The sequence below is a fragment of the Lagopus muta genome, chromosome 2 (genome assembly GCF_023343835.1).
Source record: "Lagopus muta isolate bLagMut1 chromosome 2, bLagMut1 primary, whole genome shotgun sequence".
NCBI classification, from domain to species: Eukaryota; Metazoa; Chordata; class Aves; order Galliformes; family Phasianidae; genus Lagopus; species Lagopus muta.
Genome location: NC_064434.1, coordinates 64,319,373 through 64,336,032, shown reverse-complemented (window position 1 = coordinate 64,336,032; position 16,660 = coordinate 64,319,373). Strand labels below are relative to the sequence as shown.

General features: G+C 37.3%; 1 protein-coding gene across 11 annotated transcripts in view; it reads left to right on the top strand.

Annotated features, from left to right (window-relative positions):
* Positions 1-16,660, top strand: part of UTRN (utrophin) — a 344,046-nt gene that overhangs the window by 223,048 nt on the left and 104,338 nt on the right. For all 11 annotated transcript variants that reach the window (XM_048937877.1, XM_048937878.1, XM_048937880.1 and 8 more), the window contains one exon: positions 4,475-4,631. In XM_048937877.1, the coding sequence (XP_048793834.1) occupies positions 4,475-4,631 (157 nt within the window). The remainder of the gene's footprint in view (positions 1-4,474; positions 4,632-16,660) is intronic.

The following is a 16,660-nucleotide window of genomic DNA, read 5'->3' as shown; positions in this document are numbered from 1 at the left end:
GAGCACTAATAGGAAGATTTGGTGTGTTAACTCACCATGCAGGCTTAACTGCTTGTTTTTCTCACTCCAGAGTTGTACAGTAGTAACTTGCTAATCTGTGTTTCATTTCCCAAAACATATGCTGAATCCTTCCTAATTTTAAATTAATAGCAATGCCAGTGAAGTCATTCTGTGAAGCTACTATTATCTGAATAGAAATCAGGGTTTTGTTTTTACCACTGAAAGGGATACTTAGTAGGATTTGCATCTTAACTATCTTCATCTGTAATGATAGTAGAATTTTTTGATTGCTACTATTCAATTAAGAAATATTTTAAAATACATACTAGTCAAGTCTTTTACAATTTTTGACTCTACCAATGCCAAACTCACTAAGTGTATTCATTGTAAAAATCTTTATGATATCATTTGGGAAGAAGATATTGCCGTATTCATTAATGTGAATTAAGTTCTCCATTAATTTTAATTACAAATAAAAGTATTACTGGAGCTTTCAGTCACCACTGCTTCCTTGTTGGTTACAGGAGACTGTTCTTTTAATAGAATAGGACAACATTAAACATTCATATGAATTTTCCAAAAACCATAAAAATGCACTGAGCTTTGAATTTGGGCACCAGAGTTTGAGAGTGAGATAGAGGAAAGGTAAAATTTACTTTACATCTTGACTTACCCCATCACCAGCTAGCTAAGCAGTTAATTGTAACTGACAGGACCTGCTGAGTAAAAGCCAATAGGAGGAGCTTGAACCAGAAGAACTGAAAAATTTGGCATGAGGGCTAGCAGAGGCTGCAAGAGCTATTAAACTTGGGCTATTATGAACTGTAATCACATATTGGTCAGCGTGAGAGAGAGAATGAGAATGAAACATGCTCATAAGTTAACAATTTAGTCAACAGCTGCAAGTTCTGACAAAAGCAATCCAATTGCTTGGCCTTTCCTGGTGGTGATCATACTTAGGAGAGAAATGGCTAGCCAGTATAGCCATTATGCATGGCTTGAAGGCCACATTGTTTAGTTTACAAGGAGATAAAGCAATTGCACAGTGAACACTCAAAACAGGTAGATTGTTGTTCAGAAAAATGGGTCTTCTGTCTTTTCTCTTTTATGTAAATATGGAATGTGAATCCCTCTAAGCATTATTAACGTTTGCACTGTGTACATTATTACTCTGCTAATACCTGCAATGCTGCAGGGCCATGTGTCAGTGAACTACAAGTAGAAAGCAAGCAGGGCAGAGAATAGTGGAGCAAACAGAATTGAATTAACCTTTTGAATCTGCCTCCTGTGAAAGGAGTGCAACATTTCTGAGTTGGTGTATTTTGCCCTGTTTGATTGCAGTTCACTTCTCTCTCAATGATGAAAGCCTTTTCAGGGAATTAACAAGACCTGGGACTAACATGAAGTCAGTGTGTTGATCTGGCTATTTCCCTTCAAATTCTGTTTTCTTGGTGTACTTTATTTCAAGGACAAATTAGAGAGCAAAACTATGGGAACATCTTGTGAGAGGAGAATATAATTGTCTTATGGGCTAGAGCTAAAAGTGTGATTTTTTTTAATGGATTTTAACTTGAGATGTTGCTTCTAAATTAAGGTGCATCTGTAAGTTTTTTAGAATGTTTTCAGCTATTCTGATTATGGTTGTTTTTAATTGCTGAAGGTACATTTCTCCCTTAGGGATAGCGTGAGACTTTCTTCATTGCTTCCATCCTCAGAGCTGATGGTGCTTGTTGCTGCACTGACTTACTTCCCTGCTACTGGAACTAAGGGGGGAGTTCCACATTAAAAAAAGCAGAACTCTTGTGACATACTTTTAAATGCATGGAAACTAGTTTAAAAACTGTACTTGTAGTGACCGAGACACCACCCTGAGAAGACTGTACTTCTCCATGAAATTAACTCATAGGCTTATTCACGCTTCTTTCTTTTTCTCTCTGTCATGTCACTCCCAGGAGGAAAACGAAGCTGCATGTTTGCCTTTTAAAGCCAAATTCTTAGGAGAGACTGTTTTCTTCTTGAGTGGGAGGGGATCAGCACTGAGGGGAGGGCAGAGATAAAAATATGGGAGAAGCAGGGAAGGATTCTCTATATTTAGACCACCCACCAGATATTTTTATTCCATGTGTTCCTTTGTTGCTCAGCAGGAGAAGTGTTACCTAAATAGCAGAAACAAAAGCTGAGGAGGTCTCCAGCTGGGGAAGAAGCCTCTCAGGGCCAACAAAAGGGAGGCTGTGTCCCAGTTGCTGCTCTTCTTCAGGATCTTACCCAGTCCAAGCAGAGAAAACTTGCTCTTTAAGACTGCTCTCTCTTTTTATTTCTTTTTTTTTTCAGTGTCAATCAAGGTTCCCATTAGGAGTGCTTCTGATGGTGTCTGATGCTAGGACATAGCTTTGCTGACCCTTACTACTCTACTCCCACAAGTTTAGCTTGTGCTGGATTTGCTAACTGTGTGCAAGTGATATTTTGTACTGTCATTGTACTGGCACGTACATAGACACTCAGGTGTAGTAAATTATGATGCTTTTAATTTAGTATTATATTCCACATCGTTTGCATTAATACCACTTTTTTTTTTTCTTTTCCTATTAATATTGTTGCCATGTATGTTAAATTAAGTGGTCCATCCTTAAAGTGTCATTTAGCTAGCGACAGGGATTTCTTTCTCCTTACAAAAATCCTTTCTGCGTGCAATAATTCTACAGTAATGCAATAATTCTAAAACTGAGCAGGAGCCTAGAGAGTGCCAATTTTTAGAGACGAGAGATGCTTGAAGGTACTGGATACAGTGCTAAGTCGTGATGAATAGAGATGTCACTATCAAATGCACAGGAGACTATAGATCTACATTTTTTAATTGTCATTGTTGCTAGAAATCCATGAATATGCTTTATTTTGGCAACAGTCTGACAGCAAAGCTATAAATTCAAATGCAAGCTGCCTTGGCAGCATGTTTCCTCTGCCTGATTACTAGGGAGAATTACTTTCTTCACACCCAGAAAGGAGGGCTGGGTCTGTTGAGTATGTAGGACGGGAGGGCAGTGTGTGTTCAAGACTTCACAGCTTGATATTTCTGAGGACGTTTTTGGTGGGAAGTGAAGCTAGTTTTGAAAAGGAAAAAGTGAATGTTGTTTATGGATATCACCATGCTGTTGACAGCACGTGCAGCTGGGGCTGCAGGTTGGATTCAGTATTGAGGGAAGGGTTTCAGTGAGTGTAACAAGGGAAGACAGGAACAGTGATGAAGGAAAATGCTGGCAGTAGAGCAACACAAGTAGTAATTCTTATTTTTTCCCTTGTAGTGTTTTCTTAAATGAAGCGAAGAATAGCTTCCTCTTGCTAAAGTTAGTTTATCTTTTGCAAGAATTCCCCCACCCCCTGCCCATGCCCTCTTATGGACTACTTTTCTTGGTTCTTTTATCACAGTATCCCTGTGAGATCCAAACGTAAGTCTGCCTCAAAGTAAACCTTGCAGCTCATTACCCACTTCGTTCCAATTGTCATGTCAACTTGTCATGTCAGTACCAAACATGCACTCCAATGCCATTTGAGAGAATATGGAAGCCGGGTGAATGTTTCAAGATGTGAACTACACTGAATCAGAAAAAAATAAGACAAAGCTGTTCAAAATAGAAAAGACCCAGAAAACAGAATAGTAGTGTTCAGTTCACTCATCTGTCAGCAGCAGGGCACAAAGGTACAGAGCTAGTGTCTATGCTGGAGTGAACTGAGCTCTCTCCATTCTGTCACTTGCATGGTGAAAGAAATTGTTGTTTACTGGTATAAGCTAAATACTTCTAGGTCTCAGATGAGTCCATTGCATGAAATGACTGGAGTAAAAGGGAAATTACTGACCCTTATCAAAGATTGCATGCAGCTGTGTAGGCACTGCAGGAAGAAGCCATCAGGTCAGTGTGTTTTTGAACACAATAGAAGGGGAGGATGTTGTGCAATTTGGGGATTATGTTGATTTAACTGGGTGACAGATTCACTCTGTATTAATTCCCTCATAATTCATCTACTGAAGGTGATGTATTCAATGATCTTTGTCACTAATGCATTCAGCAGCACAGTTAATTTACTGCTGATGGCTTCTGGGAGAGTTTGTGGCTCTTGATGCTGGAGATCCAAGGTCTTGTAATGAAAGTTCAGTTTGGTGACAAAATGAGGCTTGTACTTCATGTGCTGTGGTGGAGTTACAGAGGTCTTAGAAAGGTCACATCAAGTACATATTTGTCTGCATTCCCTCATTTTTCACCTGCTTATAATGTTTTGCTGTGCAAAATGATTCCACTTTGGGGTTTTTTTTGTTTGTTTATTTTTAACATGTCAGTGGTCCTCAGCAGTTGAACGTGTGACTCATTCTTAACAATAGAAAAATAGAGTGTTATAAATAGATAATATCTACCTGTTTGTTACCATTTCTTGGGTTTTGTACAACTCAGGGTATTAAATATGCTTTTATGTTGTTTCACAGGGCTCACTTGGAGGCAAGTGCAGAGAAATGGAACCGGTTGCTGACATCCCTGGAAGAGTTAATCAAATGGCTGAATACAAAAGATGAAGAACTGAAAAAGCAAATGCCCATCGGAGGGGATGTTCCAACCTTACAGCAGCAGTATGACCACTGCAAAGTAAGTTGCCTATCTTCTTGCCTATCTATCTGTAGATCCATATGCTACTGTGAATAATAGAATGAGTCAAATTTGAATATAGGAGAAATGATGTGTGCTTGATCACAGTGTTTAATTTCTACAACAAATAAACACACAAACAAAACAACTGGTGTAGATCTCTACTCCTTTTACTTCTCCTCTTGCCCAGAAAAGCATAGAGTGAAATACACTCTTTGCAATTTTATCAAAAGGATTTCTGGTGCACATGTTCAGTCCAAACAAACTTCTGGTGTATTTCCTAATGATTACGTATATTTTGACAACAAAGTATGTTACATTCACGTATCTTCATTTATGTAAAGTGTGCGTCACCAACTCTCATGAGTAATCAAGATAAGATATGCTTGCCATTGGGCAAATTAATTATAGTAAAGCCGATTCCATCCTACTGTCATATTTATTCTGTATGGTGTAGAGAGGGAAAGAGAGCAAATGGGATTTGATATAGCTAACAACTGTGCTCTCCTCCATCAGCGCAATATTGGTATCTTCTCTGCTGTGGTATTTAATAAGGACAAAAATGGAATTTGAGAGAAATACAGAGAAACACCGTGAATAACTACAGAGAAAGTAGTCTGTGCTGAGCAGTACTTTTAAGACTTGACTACAAAATAGACAAGTCTAAGGAATACTTAAGGAAATCTGCCTAAGTTATCCCTTAATTTAGTCTTTAGACCTCTACCAGTCATACTTTAAAGGCTTGTTTGTGTCTCTTGCTAGATTACAGTATGTGAATGCTAATAACAAATCCTGCTGTAGTGTGTCTCATTTGAAGATGTCAATTTGATTTGTAAAAATGCTAAATTTTATATATCACTTCAAAGCAGAACAACATGTTGGCAAGGATGGGTTATTTTGGTCAATAGAGAGCTGCAGTAGTGAGAAGGAAAAAACTTATTGTTTAAACCTTACACATAGCTTTAAAGAATGAGGATTATTTTATTATACATTGAGGTTAACTTAATATTCTAATATGTGTATTCACAAGCTCTTAGAAATGATTCTTTCATGTTTCAAAAAGGCAGTGCTCTTGTGCTGTCACAAAAAGTATTGGGTATAGTTGCCTTAGTCCAGTATTTAATAAGATCCCCTGCACAAAGATAATCTGTCCATTTTTTTTGTACACCTATGGAGGCAACAAGTCAGTATTCAATTGCAGATCTATCTCAGGGGATAACTGGACTTTTTTTTTCTTTTTTTTTCTGGTAGTTGTTTTTGTAGGAACAAAGAAATTCCTATGTTTCACATGATAGTACTGTCATACCAAAGAAGAACTGTTAATGTGTGGTATTTCACTTTCTGTTGAACTTGTTTATTTGTGGTTACCAGAGACAGGGAGCTGGACTGCAGCTGTCCACTGGTTTGATTCTGCATGGCAGAGCTTCACACTGTTTCTGAGCAGGAACCGTCTGTTCCTCACTGAAGTGATAGTTTGAGTAACTATACCAGGGTGAAAAGTTGTTTTTTTTTTTTCGTGTGGAAAGTGGAAACTGAAGGAGGGAAAAAAAAAAAAAAAAAAAAAAGTCCTCTGTAGGTTCTCCTGCCCCTTTCTCTCAGCATTATTTAACATCTGTCCAGATGTAGAATAAAACTTTGTGTTACAGAAATTTTTTGTCTTTTCAAAATCTACTAAATTCTTTTTAAAAATAACTTTGTGATTCCGCTCTGTCAGTCACTCTGTGCCTTGAGTTGATGTCACTTGCATTGCATTGCATTAAGATGCTACTTTCACTATTTGTGCCCTGTGTTAAGCTGAAACTTAATCAGATAAATATTTCAGATATGTTACTTGATTTCTCTCACTCTCAAGGATTCTCCTATTATTCTACCTGTCATCACTGGCTGTCCAGGTGTTAGATTAAATGCCACATTTCTTTGCCCACACTTCTTCAAGTATTAAGCCTCCTAGGCATTTCACATTACCTGTAAGATTTACTTTTTATCAACCTCATACTTTTTATAACCTCATCTTAAGCTTCAGCAGCACTTGTCAGCTGGTGCCTCCCTGCACAAGGCTTGGGTGCTTCTGTTCTCCTATTTCCTTTATTTTCACATCTGAATGATGCTTTGAAATTGTCCTTGTGCAAATTGAGCAGTTCAGTACAGTATTTTATCTCCACTTCTCTGTGATCCCTTTGCTCTTATTTCTGCATGCTCACCCGATCTTGTCCTTGCTGGTACATTAAAATGTAAGTGGCAAAATATTCACTGAGCTCTTTAAAACGGAGGACCATTATATTATCATTCCCGTCCTTCGTTTTTTAGGGTCCTCAATCCTTCTCATCTTAGCATTGCTTTTTGACCCTAGTTACTTGATAATCATTCTTATTAACCTACAGTTTTTTCCCCTCAGTTACATGAAACTGTCTTTCTTGCTTCAGCTCAATGGTACTAACCTCTGGTAGCGTCTCCCCCACTCACTGCTGGGCTTCTGCAGCATTAGATAAATAAGTACAGTATTATGTGATAGTTTGAGTTAGCTCTCATTGTTTCTGTGCTACTAAAGTCTGTTTGGACAGGAGGAATAAAATGATTTGCAAATTGATTTTTAAGCTTGTTTTTGTTTTTAGTAACAATAATACTTTTGTGCTTTAAAAATAAACATTACCCACATCAGTGTTGAATCAGATTTAGCTCACGTGTTCCAGATGGACAGAAATATTTCAGAGTTGCAAATATTTTTAAATAATGCACTAATTTTTATGTTGTTATCACATGGACTTCCGTGAACCGTAGCAGCTCACAGTCTTATCACATACCATATTCCAAGTGCAGTCAAACAGCGAGCGCATCCTGTCTGGGTGCTGAGCTGTGCTCTTTATCTTAGAGGAGGAAGGCAGGATTCAAGGAAGAACCTCAAATTTCATATTTTAACTATTTTCAAAATTTCTTTGTTTTTGAGAGTGGTGACAGATCCAAGAACAGTGGAAAAAATCCAGAAGTGCTTAGTATAAAAGTGTTGGGACAGTGTGTGAAAGTTTTAGATGGCTTTTGAACTCAAATGCTTCTGTATGACATGTACTTATAGCAGAGAATATTCATGTCCTCAAAGTATAGAAAACACAGATGCAAAGGTGCTGACACAAGCAGTGATCTACAGGGAGTGGCTGCCTTTTCTGAGTTGATTACCAATCAATCACTTTAATTCCTGTTTCTCAATTTTTGCTAATCCTTACCGACTCAGTTTTTTTGCTTTAATTCTGTTCTTTCACAGTCTTCCATGTGAATATTCACATAGTAATGCAAAACTGTTATGATCAACTGCCAAAATAGAAGTTGCAAAAAAAAAAAAAAAAAAGCAAGCCTCAACAAACTCCAAACAAAGAATCAACAAAGAACCTCCCAAATAATCTTATCACAGACATGCTTAACTTAGTTTCCCTTGAGTTGGGAATTGAATGAATTGGCCAATGACCTGTAATTGTTCGAATTGTAATGTTATGTCTATGGGTGGATCATTAATATTTCAGATACTCATCAAACTTTTGGGGTTGCTGTCAATTTCAATTTCATGTTTTTTCTTTTTTTTTTTCAATTTCATGTTTCAAATTTGGTTTGTTAAATTGGTCAGATACTCAAAGTTGAAAGTATTTCTTTTATTTAGCAATTTCCACTTCATCAAAAATGTTAGCTTAGCCAACTGGAAAATACTTCCTACTGGTTCTGTCCCTTCAGGATGCCTATAACTCCATTGTTCTCTTTACCAGCAGGAAAAGACTGGAACAGGCTGCCCAGGGAGGTTGTGGATTTTCCTTCTCTGGAGTTATTCATGATCTGCCTGCATGCCTACCTGTGCAGCATGCTGCAGGGGGCCTGCTTTGCAGGAGGGCCGGACTGGATGATCTTTGGAAGTCCCTTCCAGCCCCTACAATTCTATGATTCTGTGGTTCTGTAATGTTAACTTCTTCTATAAGACATGTCTCTTTTACCATTCGGTCGGTTGTGAGTAAGGTGGATCTTTGGAATTTCAGTGAGTAGGACATTCCCTGCTCTTAAGGGATCACCAGAGTGACATAGGCAGTGACCCAGAGAAACAATACAAGACAATTTATTGAGCTTTCTAACAACTAATAATTTTGCCTAAACTAATAATTTTGTCTTCTTTGAGGCAAAATGTGGCAATTTTCCAGCAATTAGTAAGCAACTACTTTAAAGCAAATTTAGGCAATGGCTACTTGAAGAAAAGCAATTAGAAGAAAACCTTGAAGAAAAAGGAGAGAGAGAAACAGAGATTTAGAAGTAGAGGTATTTCACCTGTTCTGGATCCAGCGTTGTCCTGAGTCTGGGGTCTTCATCCGCGAGTGGTGGATCGACAGATGTAAATGTGCATGTTCACCCTTATGTGGTCTACTTCGTCTGAGTCTGCCCTTTGGTGTGGCACCCTACTTCTGTCTAGAAGACTTGAAAGTCTTTAATGAGAGCCTTTGGTGATTGTGCACCCCTCCTCCCTTTTCTGATGTTTATCTGCTGTGAGCAGCCATGAGAGGAAGGGAAGATAAACAGTCTATCACTTTGCAAAGGCAGATCCCATAGATCTTACAGCTTCCAACTTGTGTTTTTGTGTTTTCCATACTTTCATTCTCAGACAGTCATTAAGGCTGGTTGGTCAAGTCAGCAAGTTCCATTCTGTGAGGCTCCTTTCTTTCAGTCTAGTTTTTCGAGTCAACAGGCCCCTTGTAGACTCAGGCATTGCCTGCCTGATTTAGGGGAATGGGGATTAGCCTTAAAGTATTTCCTGTTTAATTATTCTAGATTTATATTTCTTGTCTACTTTCCATATTAAAATTTGCTTTTTTTTTTGTTGTTGTTAAAAATTTCTAACAAACAATGTTCATTATTATATCATTGTTATCATATTCTATACTTTTAATTGTAATCTAGGAAGGAGCTGTGTTAATTTGTTATGCATCTTGTCGCATAAGGCATGAAGCAAATGCAAAATCTGTGTGAGCAGAGGTGGTCAGCTATGCTGCTGCCATACTAATTTTTGACTGAGATGTGAGCTGTGAGTGGATGAGAAGAAGAATTAAGCAACCTGTAGTTGGGAGAAGGGGATTGATAGACCGTTTTGCTGCAACCTGTTCTAACAGACAAGGATGAGAATAAAGTGGGAGCTTTAGCATTCCATATCAGGCTACTGTGAAGTACCTCTTCAAAGTAAGGAGATGTCTTTAATTGAAGCTGTTCTCTCTGAGGGATGTTTAGAAGGAGGAGGTGGAAGTTGTGGGTGGGAATACTTTGTTACAAAAAAGGAAGAATGTAGTCAATGTCTCAAGTCAAATGAGAGTTCTCAAATGGTCCTGACTAAAAGCCATTGCTCACTAAGGATTTACTGGAATTGATTTTTGTGTTATGTGAATGATTCAGGTGTGTATCGTTCTGCTCTCCTGGAGTATTTTTCCAAAAGAATGATGTGTAAACAAAAGCATGTTGCAAAGAATGAAGTGTTAAATTAGAATGTCAGTGCAATTTGTTTTTTAACTTGAACAAAAAAATATTGCTTCTGGCTGTATTTCAGCTTGCTCCCAAAAGCACAGTTGTCTTCTGATAAGTCGTCGAAAGTTGCAATGTATCAGTACTTAAAATAATAAATAACCTGGATATTGAAAGAACAAAATATTCAGTCACTAAAGCAAAGTAAAGCAAGCTATCTTGCTATGGAAAAGCAATTAGGCAGTTTTTTCAATGCAGTAAGCAAATATTTCTGTGATATAGTCTTCTTAGTACTTCCTTATATAGGTATATATCTATATCAATATGTACATTTCACGTTGCTCTTGTTTCTTCTAATCAAAGAATCCTATATAAACTTGAAAGACATTATTGAGTCTTTTTCAATCTACTAAATAAAGCCTAAACTTCTCAAAGTATATCCAATAACTATATGTCAAAGAAGGTATTCTAACCTTTTTGAAGGGAAGTGTTTGTTAGAAATTGGGCTAAAACTGCAGAAACAGCAAAGTGGTCAGCATTTCTGCCATCCATTGCAACTATGATATGCCTTTTTCTCTGGGATTTTTTTTTTCCCCATTCCAAAAGACCTCTCTGCTTCCATCACTATTAGCAGAAGCCTTTGGCTTACCTCAGAACAACTTAATGTAGTAGGATGTATCATATCATTAGTTTCTTCTCCCATGTTCTGGGCTACAAAACTGACTGGAAGTGACAGGTGAGCCAGATGCTTTGCTAGTGAAGGGCTGGAGCACAAATATAGTGGTCACCCATTCTGCAGTTGTGTTTAGGCTTTGTAGCTTGGATACTGTTCTACCAGCATGTGTCTAAACTGTTTGTATGGGAACTGGGTCATGAATGTCCCGATTCTTAATAAGCTGCGTCAGAAAACAATATTGCCATCACGTTATTGAAGGGGGGTCAAAGTTGAGGATTTAGTATGACTTTTTGAAGCTTAATTACAGGAATGGTTTGGGGAATGCTACATTTCTTGACCTCTGACTCTTTCCTTGTTCTAGTTCTTTTATGTATAATTCAGTCATTTTGTTGTTGCTGTTTTATTTCTGTTTTTCAGTTATTTGACTTGAAGCCCATGTTTAACTGGGGACATGTACACTTAAGCACATACAGAATCTTTTTTCTAGAACAACAGTTTATCCATTACAGTGTATTTTCTTCAGTTGTGTCAATAGACGTTGGTATTTACTGAGAATGTTTCATTCTGGCCATTTGTTGTCTGTTCCTCTTCAAGTCCCAGGCATTCACCATTAGTGGATGAAGACAACTGTATGTCCTTCATATCATATCTATGTTCAGGTCCTTATATCATACCATATCTATGCTCTGGTCCTTATATGTTTTTGTACCTGTTTCCCATTAATTTATCTAATTTCATGTTGAATTCGTTGATATTTTGTCTCTAGAACTTTCTGTGGCAAATAGACACCAAATTCTTACCACTTACTGTGTTTAAACAAAGAACCAAAATCCTTCCCTCTCCCCAACAATGCCAAGAAAAAAGTCATATTTCACTTGATTTTCTTCTCATTTAAGTTTCAGTAGCCTTTGCTCTAGCACTATTGGATTTGATTTATAACAGTTCTTCACTCACTCTGGAAACCTTATTCGTACCTCCAAATCGTTTGGAAACCTTATTCATACCACCTCTTCCACTCCTGAACCTTTTTAATCTCTAACCATGAAAAAGCTGCTGTATTGCCACAACTCCCTCTGCTGTTCATCTCTCTGCATTTTCCTGACTCCATTGCATCCTGGACGAGTGTCAGCTGGTACTGGGTGTGTTACTTAGGATGAGATTGCATCACTGTTTCATATTTAGTAAAACAATTGCTTTTTACCCCTCTCTTTCAGATTGTGTGCAACACTTCATTGACTTTTTGGTTGCTGCTACATATCAAGCAAATTATTTCAGAGGACATTCAGTCAGACTCCCAAGATCTTTTTTTCCAAGCTATAAATCCCATAGAAGTTTTCAGGAGCTCCAGTTTAGCGTATGCATTTTTTAAGAACAGGTGGTGTTTGAATTAAATTTAAAAATGCTAGTTATTACCTGGAACTTGAGGACATCAACAGATGACCTCCCACTTCAGATAAATGAAACAAAAGAGGCCATTTCTCTGAATGCAAATGTATTTTTGCTGAAGTCTGTTTTTCCAAAGGCAGAGAGACAGGGGGAAAAGATTATAACCTCCCCCCGAAAAACTCTGCGAGCTCAGCACAGAAGCAGTAAATTTGTTTTTCCAACTGTAGAAAACCACTAGAAAGTCATTTACTATAATACAGTGACTATTGCCATATTTTTTCAGGTGGTTTCAAAGTCTCCATTAGGTTGAACTGAAAACTGTTTATCCTGTTCATTCCCTTCCTATAATGAAATCATTTTGAGATCCTTTCTGTATAACCACAGGATCTCCTCAGATCTCATTTTCCTGTGGTCTGTTATGATAAATGGGGGCAACTGAGAAGAGACAAAGGGTATTTAACAAAGCTGTTCATTTGTCATTTGGGGTGTGGAAGAGAATTTGCAGGGATTACTCCAAATCTTTTAAGAACCTCTTTACATAACTCTTTTCCATACACAGTTTGTGCAAGTGCTGGGGATTTTTTCCTCTTTCACTGTGGATTCCCAAAGGATGAGTTTCATCTCTATAATTGTTTTGGGGCAAATGGAACAAGTGCATTGGTTTATTCTTAAATATGCAGTAAGAGAAAGTCTCTAGTGTCACATTAGAAACGCTTTGAAACTTTGGTGGTGGTTGCAAGCATAGACTGGCAAAGAGTCCCTTTTATTTTCTGTCAGGGATATCATCATCTGGATCCTACTTCTTGTTGCTGCAGGCAGACTATTTAGAGGTGAAGAGTATTTTTTCTAGTTAACTCCTGAACTATTGAATCCTCAATCCCTTGTTATTACAGCCAGTAATCCACCCTAGGAACATCAGCAGTAAATTGGAAAAATTGCACTGCCATTATAGCAGCCCACCCTTTTTTTTCATTCGGGTTCTTGAGATTAAATTATAGGTTTAGAACTGTACGTACAAAATAGGAAAGGAAATAAAATTTTGGTTTTTTCTGGTTTTTTTTTTTTTTCCCCCATTTGTTTGGTTGCCTTTTGCTTGTTTGTTTTGAATGCATTAGAAATGATTCCTCAACTATCCAAACGTAAAGTCTGCTTCTTTTTAACAAATATCTTTGTAATCTGACTGATAATTGTGTGGGGCAAGTTTTGGTGGTCACCAAGCAATGACAAAGTATGAGTAATGTGTATTAATAGACTGGGAAACCTCACAGCCTGCTCTGCCAAATAGCTAATACATGTGTGATAACTTGTGTGGCGTTAGCAGCCTCTTCTGGTTCTGCAGCAAACAGAGGTCAGCACAGCTGGTTGTCAGGTACACCATCCTGTTGCTGACTTATGATGGCTGTTCGTTGGCTACCCCTTTTATTGCACTTAGGTCCCCCTTCTTTGAAGTATAGATGTTAATTACGTATAGGAAGCTCCATGGGTCTATTGGACTTCTAGCCACTGTGGGCTGTTAATTACATCAATAGAAGTACCATAGAGTAAGGGAGAATGTTATAGAGATCTTATCAAATAATTATTTTTAGTAGTTACTTGTTCTAATTATATGTATATATATATTTACAGTATAATTTTTATCTTTTCTTTTTGAAATTTCTTCTTTAATTAATGTGTAAATAGAAAAAAAATGATTTCTGGCAATGCTTGATGGTCTAACCCAGTGAAATTATGATATTTGCCAGTTAGTTTCAAATGTTGTCAAAATTGGCAATTTTGGCTTTTGCAAACAAATTATTTTATAAGTTTTTAAGTAGTAATTTAGAACCATAGATCATTAAGTAAATACTATGGCACAATTATTTCCCATTTATTTGAGTCTTGAATGAGTTTTGTACATTCCTTCTGTATTGCTAAGATTTTTGCTCAAAAAGTCTTAATATAATGAATGAAAAATCTCAGAAGTCTTCCTCTCCTTCTGAAACATGTGGTTTGCAAATTAAATGCTTGAAGGATTTCTAAGATCTAAAATATAATCTCTTGATTAGTGAAGGGATTAAACTTATGATTTTACACTATCATTAAAAAAATGCATGCTATTATAATGTGTGATTCATTTACTGTGATTCACTTGAATCACAGAATCAAAGTTTTTTTGTAAAAACACAGACTTAACTCATTGAAAGCCACTTACTTGAGTGGTATTGTTTCATTAAGTCAATGAAACAGGTCAGCAAGAATTTAGAATTAGTAGTAATTAAAGAGAGAGTAGTAAATGAGAGAGTTTTAATGAACGTACTGGAACGAATGCATCATGTTCCTATTAAATACTACTTTGGGTCATTGTCTTAAATTTTTTTATAATAGTAACTTGCACATTTTATGGTGCCATCTACTTTATGAGTGGATAACCTGCCCCACAGGAGGCAGACTATGAGTTTGTGTGAAGATTCATAACCTTGCATAGGTCATATTCTGGGCAGAAAATAAACAATTTGGAAAAAGAAATGCTAAAATGTAAAAATTTTATACTATAAATGATGATGACTTGACGACTCTGGAATGACTCTGAAAAAAAAAGTTGTCATCAAATGAATGCAGGGCTGATGTTGTAATTTTTCAGTGATGACTGATGGTATCTGGCAGTTACGCCCTGTGCACCCTCTGCTCATGATTTTCCATCTGGAGTTTTGAAGCCAAGGGCCGCTGTGCAGTGCATCACGCTGATACCAGTGCTGTGGTTAATGTGTGCTGTCACGCCAGGTCTGTATGCTTTCAGGAGACTCAGTGCCCGATCTAGAAACAAGTCCCCATGCTCTGACTGAAAAGTGGATGTGAATTAACTTTTTTTTTTCCCTTGCTGCAGTAGTGTCTCAGTACCCTCTAAACTGGGAGTAAAAATTATTACGGAGAAGTTGTAAGGTTGTAGCTTAAATATTGTATTTTAGAAGTAATACCTTCTATGCGATTAATTTTCTTTTATAATGATAGGTGCTTAGTAATTCTGGCAGCTTTTCAGTATGAATAAAAATGAATTAGAACTTGGAACAATATATAGTTCTTTTAATTGTGAGGATTTAGAAAGCTTTTAGGCTTGAGTCATTAAAACTTAGTGGTAGTGCTTAGCTTTCTTATATTGATCTGCTGATTCATTATGAACTGCACTTTTAAAAATTCATTTCTACATATTTTTCTAATTAAATACCCAGAGAAAGGAGATGTATATTCATCACAGGAATGTGAGAGCTCTATTTCAATATTTGAATGTTAAGTTAGAGAGAAAATTTAACTCCATATTACCAGTGATTGCAAGGTTAAGACAAAAATTACAGCTGATAGGAGTTATTGATCAGGCTACTTGTGAAAAAAAAAACCCTGGAGTTTGTTTACTCCAGAAACAGAAAATAATGTGGCGGTTGTTTTTTTGGTTTTTCTTTGTGTTTGTTTGTTTTTTGTCATTTTAAAACCTGGTGATGCTCTTCTGAGATGTTGGAAGAAAAAGAAAGCTAAAAGACATAATGTAGGTGGCTAGAGTTAACAGCGCATGCAGGATTTATTAGGGAATCTTGAGCGAGTGGCAAAATTGGAGTCTGTCAAAACTGTGCACTTGTTTGGAAGTATAAGAACGTTATTTACAAATCATTACAAAGCTTGTAATTAATTAAAAAAAAAAAAGTGAGAAGAGAGAAAAACACAAAGCTAAGGCAAAGCTAATAGCTGATTGTTACGAGATAAACTTACTTATGTGCATCTCTAGCCTTGGAGGACTGAACATGAATGTTGTTGCTAAGTGCACTTAACTGGGTATCTGGTCCCTGATTGGATTAGTTGTGTTTTTTCAGTCTCCTGGAATTCAAGGTGGGAAAATACATAATCAGTGCTCTTTTTTTGGCATGGTTTCTCATAGTTGAGTTTCTGGTGTCTCATCGAAGTTTGAGGCTGTTTGCCAGTAAGTACTGCTAACCTGCATTTAAGTAATGTCAAGTGAAGCTTTTTTTTTCCCTAGGCAGATTTCTGTGCAGTTTTCTTCCCCTTTGGCCAACAGATGCCCTGTCATTGCTCTCTTCTGTGAGGGACTTGCCTGCATCCAGAAATTATTTCTGGTCCTTGCGCTGCTCCTGTGGTTTGAGTAGAGAGACGTAAATGTTGGATTCGGCACATGAGGCTTTAGGGGACCCTTAGAAACCATACAGAGTCCTGTTCAGCCTTACACAGTAGTTCCTTTTAGAGTGTGAATCAGAATCTGTGTGTTCTGCTTTACTTGTGTGACTCTTCCCTGATCCACAAAGCAACCACCAGCTGTGAAAATGTGCCTAGGTGTATACCACAGGCTTCTTGCCAAAAGAAGTGCACAAGTGATAGGAGGCACTAGAAGCACTGAAAGCGTGGCAGACTATCTAGTGGCAAGGCCCATATGTAAAGCTCTATGCCACTGAAAGGGATATTTTAGAATAAACAAGTCTTTAACATAAGTGGCATAGATAACAGATGAGTC